This window comes from Neltuma alba, unplaced genomic scaffold (assembly GCF_004799145.2).
Source record: "Neltuma alba isolate B1F8T4 unplaced genomic scaffold, ASM479914v2 tig00010124_pilon, whole genome shotgun sequence".
Taxonomy (NCBI): Eukaryota; Viridiplantae; Streptophyta; class Magnoliopsida; order Fabales; family Fabaceae; genus Neltuma; species Neltuma alba.
Genome location: NW_021635075.1, coordinates 310384 through 314620, shown reverse-complemented (window position 1 = coordinate 314620; position 4237 = coordinate 310384). Strand labels below are relative to the sequence as shown.

Here is a 4237-nt window from a genome sequence, read left to right as displayed (position 1 = left end):
GAAATTTAAGTTAGAAATGAAAAAGTAAACTTACATGATTGCTAATTGAACCCATGCTATGTCCAACTCCTTCAAGGATAAGAAATCCCTGATGTCTTTGTTGTCAAGTCCAAAGAAATATGATTTTTCTTCACCCACAATCCCTACAGGCATCTTTATGTCGACCTTGTTAATTGTTTTATATTCCTCATATAATTGTGCCAAGCAGGGATATCTATTAACATCTTCCTGGTCCTAATGAAACATCAAATAAACATAATAAGTATTATAAGTATTATGTTAAAAAAATGCACACAATATAGAATAACATTTTCTTACCATCACAGGTATTATCTCCTCATCAACAAGGTGTCTAGGCCAAAGAATGAAAGTTCCAATTGCCTGACCTAACTTCACAACTTCAGCAGTCGGGAATGGCACATCCGCACCTGTCTCTCCCTCTCGAACAGTCGTAACTGTAACCCTCGCTTGGTCCTCTTGAATATGTTGGTGATGGATAGTGCTCCCTTGATTGTAGAGGAGAGCGTCAGCAACAACACGCATCCTTGGGACCTCTAAACGAAGACAACAAGGTTGTCCAAAGTCCGGCGTGGGACTACTAGGATCATGCTCTCCCAATGCCCCCGGTGGATTACAACTGTTTTTAGTGCTAGGAAAGACGGGGGAATCCTAAATGAGAGAAATGCAAGTATTAAATTAAATTAAAAAAACGTTGGTAAAACTCAACATTAATTTAAGTGAAATTGATTACAAACCTGGGGTGTGCATTGTTGTTGAACTGTCCCAATTTGCATGCTAGAGACCATAGATTTCATCTCATCACGAAGCTCAGCCATAAGCTCTTTTCGAAGTGACTGGCGTAACTGGGCCTCAATCTTGACCTCTAGCTCAGATTGGAGCTCATCACGAACTTGGTCTCGAAGTTTAGCTATCATCTCATCAGTGGGTTGACTTCGTAGAGAAGCTCGTGAAGTTTGTCCAAAATATTGGGTAAGACCAACTGTCCTCCCTTCTCCTCTAACGCGTCCGGGGTGATCAGGCTTCCCAATCGCTGTCGCTAAAATGTCCATCCTTCCACTCGGACTAAATGAACCTTCACTGCTTTGCTCTTCAAGTACCTCCTATAACATTTTAAGTATGATAAAAAATTAATGACAGTATAATAGAAAATTAATGATAAAATATAAGGAATATTACCATAAGTTAAAGTTATTTGATGTATACAACTTACAATTTTTTTAGCAATCTCAGCAACTGCTGGATTAATATATTGACCCTTCTTCATCCTTGCTTCCTTCCATTTTCTATGACGTGGAGGAGGAGGTGGGGTCTGAACAACGATACTAGGATCAGATTTTGCAGCTTCCTGCATCGCCTTAAAGTCATCCTGCATGATCCTCTCCTCAAGCATCTTGTAACCTCCACGGGATAAATAGTGCGGATATAAATTTTTAGCTTGCCTTTCTTTATTCATCGCACTTAATTCCTGTGGAAAAGAAAACAAAGTAAATTGAGTAAGTGAAGTAAATTAAATCAATGACTTTGCTTTATAAGGCAATGTACCTGAAATTTAGGATCATGCCGTGATGCCACAAACCTCCTCCAATCATCTGGATCAAGGAAGGAGTATTTTTCGCACGGATCATCATCTTTCTAGGCCCTCGCACATACTGGCTCGTGAGTGTGTGCTTAAAATCTTTCCAGCGCTGACGAACTTGCTGCAACAAATGCTTTTTCATTTGCTCAGTACGAGGGATGTCATACGTTTGCTGCAAAGAAAAATATATATGTTTGAGTTTAAGATCTTAGTTATAACTATATTTACAATAAAACAAATGAAATAAAATTAGAAAGTGACATACCAAAATATATTCCCAAATCCTATCCTTCGTCTCCTTAGAAATTGACTTCCAATTAGGCCATAGAATATTGACTTTGCTTCGGGCAACGGAGCCTATATAGCTAATGAATCTGTCCTTCTCTTCACCAATTGGATTCATATTGGCATCAAAATCCACATGCTTCTTCTGAATACGACCATGACGTACTGCTAACTTTGGTAGCCTTGTACTACCTCTAACCTTCCTTCCTTCCGGCTGATTGACATCATCGATGTCATAATCCTCCTCCATATTCATCAAAATCCTCCTCCATATTGGCATCAAAATCCTCCTCCATGTGCCTGTTGAAAAACCAAAATTAGATAAATAAGTAAATTATAGTGAAATGTATTAATATATAAATAATATCAAGTACATTGCAATGAAATAAATGAAAGAAAATAACACAAGGTACGTTGCAAAATTACATTACTTAATCTGACTTTATGCATTGTCCCATATCCCTTCACAATGATCATCTCTTGCAGCATATTCATCATTATCTACCAATTCTACTTCACTTGGTCTAGGCGGATTTGAAGCAAAAGGTGGTGTCTCATCAAGATTCATGGTAGGATCACTGTCCTTCTGCTTTTTACTTTGAAGGACAATAGACAATTTTTTATTTGCTGGATCAGTAACATAAAATACTTGTTTTGCCTGGCTTGCTAAAATGAAAGGCTCATCTGCATAACCAACCCTGCCAAGATCAACTAATGTAAATCCAAATTGTTGATCTATTTCAATACTGTTGTTGTTGACCCATTTACATTTGAAGACAGGAATCTTGAAATTGGTGTAGTTTACCTCCCATATCTCTTCAATAACTCCATAATAAGCCATAGATGCCAATTTGGGGTTTTTATCTTTCGAACTCGAAAAATGCATCGCTTCAGCAACCACCATTACCCCACTATTCTGCACAGTACTTTTGTCATCTTGAGCTTTTGTGTAGAAGGAATATCCATTTATGTCGTATCCACTCCAAGTGATAACTTCAAAACAAGGACCCCAAGCTAACCATTTTATTGTATCAGATACATTGGCCTCTCTCAAAACTTTTTCACTGAACCATGTTATAAATGTTTTGTTATGCTCATTTGCTATCTGCATATCACTTTTCTTTGGATACTTCTCTTTTAAACTTTTTTTGTGATCATCTAAATACGACTGCACTTCTTCCATATTATTCAATATGTATAAGTGCGCTTGTAACACTTCTTCACGACCCATACTCTTTACCTTCAACCCCCTGATTCCTTTACTTGTACCGTTTTCATGCCGAGATGGTGTCTTAGCTATAGATAGATATGTTTTGCAAAATTCCATAGCCTCTTCCGCTACATACCTTTCAACAATTGATGCTTCAGGTCGATAAGGATTTTTAGAATAATTTTTTAAGACTTTCATGTACCTCTCAAATGGATACATCCATCTTAGAAAAATAGGACCGCAAAGCCTTATCTCCCTCACTAAATGAATGATCAAATGCACCATGATGTCAAAAAATGCTGGGGGAAAGTGCATTTCTAGTTGAGACAAGATAACATAACCCTCATTTTCCAATTCATCCAATTTCTCTATGTCAATGACTTTGCTACAAATAGCATTGAAGAAGATACATAATCTAGTTATAGTGCTCCTCACATCATCTCTCATTGTGCCTCGAATAGCTACGGGTAATAGTTGTTGCATCAGTACATGATAATCATGAGACTTCATTCCCACTAACTTCAAATCATGCATTGAGACAAGCCTTTTCACATTAGAAGAATACCCCTGGGGCACCTTGATGTCATGCAAACACCGACACAAGCTTGTTTTTTCGACTTTAGACAATGTGTGGGCCGCAGGTTCCATATAAGCCCGCTTACCACCCTCTCTCAATTGTGGATGTAAGCGCTCTCGAATGCCCATTTCAGCCAGATCAAGTCTTGCATTAATTCCGTCTTTAGTTTTTCCAGGTATGTGCAAAAGAGTATCGATAAGACTATCACACACATTTTTTTCCACATGCATCACATCGATACTGTGTCTTACATCAAGACTGCGCCAATATGGAAGATCAAAGAAAATAGACCTCTTCTTCCATATGTTTTTCTCACTTGCAGCTTTTTGAGTCTTACCGAAAATGACATTGATTCTTTCAACTCGCTGGTAAACTTCCTCTCCAGTTAATGCCTTCGGAGCCATGCCATGCTCTGGTGAGCCATTAAAAACCTTTTTCAATCTCCGGTATGGGTGGAACCGATCAAGAAACCTCCTGTGACCGAGGTAAACTGTCTTCCTTCCGTGCTTAAGTTGGTGGAAGTATGTGTCTGCTTCACATATAGGACATGCTTTATGCCCCTTCACAC

General features: G+C 38.4%; 1 protein-coding gene across 1 annotated transcript; it reads right to left on the bottom strand.

The window, feature by feature from the left end:
* Positions 1–329: 329 nt before the first annotated feature.
* Positions 330–1262, bottom strand: LOC114754245 (uncharacterized). The gene is made up of 4 exons (XM_028943034.1): positions 1232–1262; positions 756–1121; positions 429–669; positions 330–352 (listed from the first exon to the last, which is right to left on the bottom strand). The coding sequence occupies exons 2-4, from the start codon at positions 1068–1070 to the stop codon at positions 330–332; spliced, it is 579 nt and encodes a 192-aa protein (XP_028798867.1). The 5' UTR covers positions 1071–1121; positions 1232–1262.
* Positions 1263–4237: the final 2975 nt, after the last annotated feature.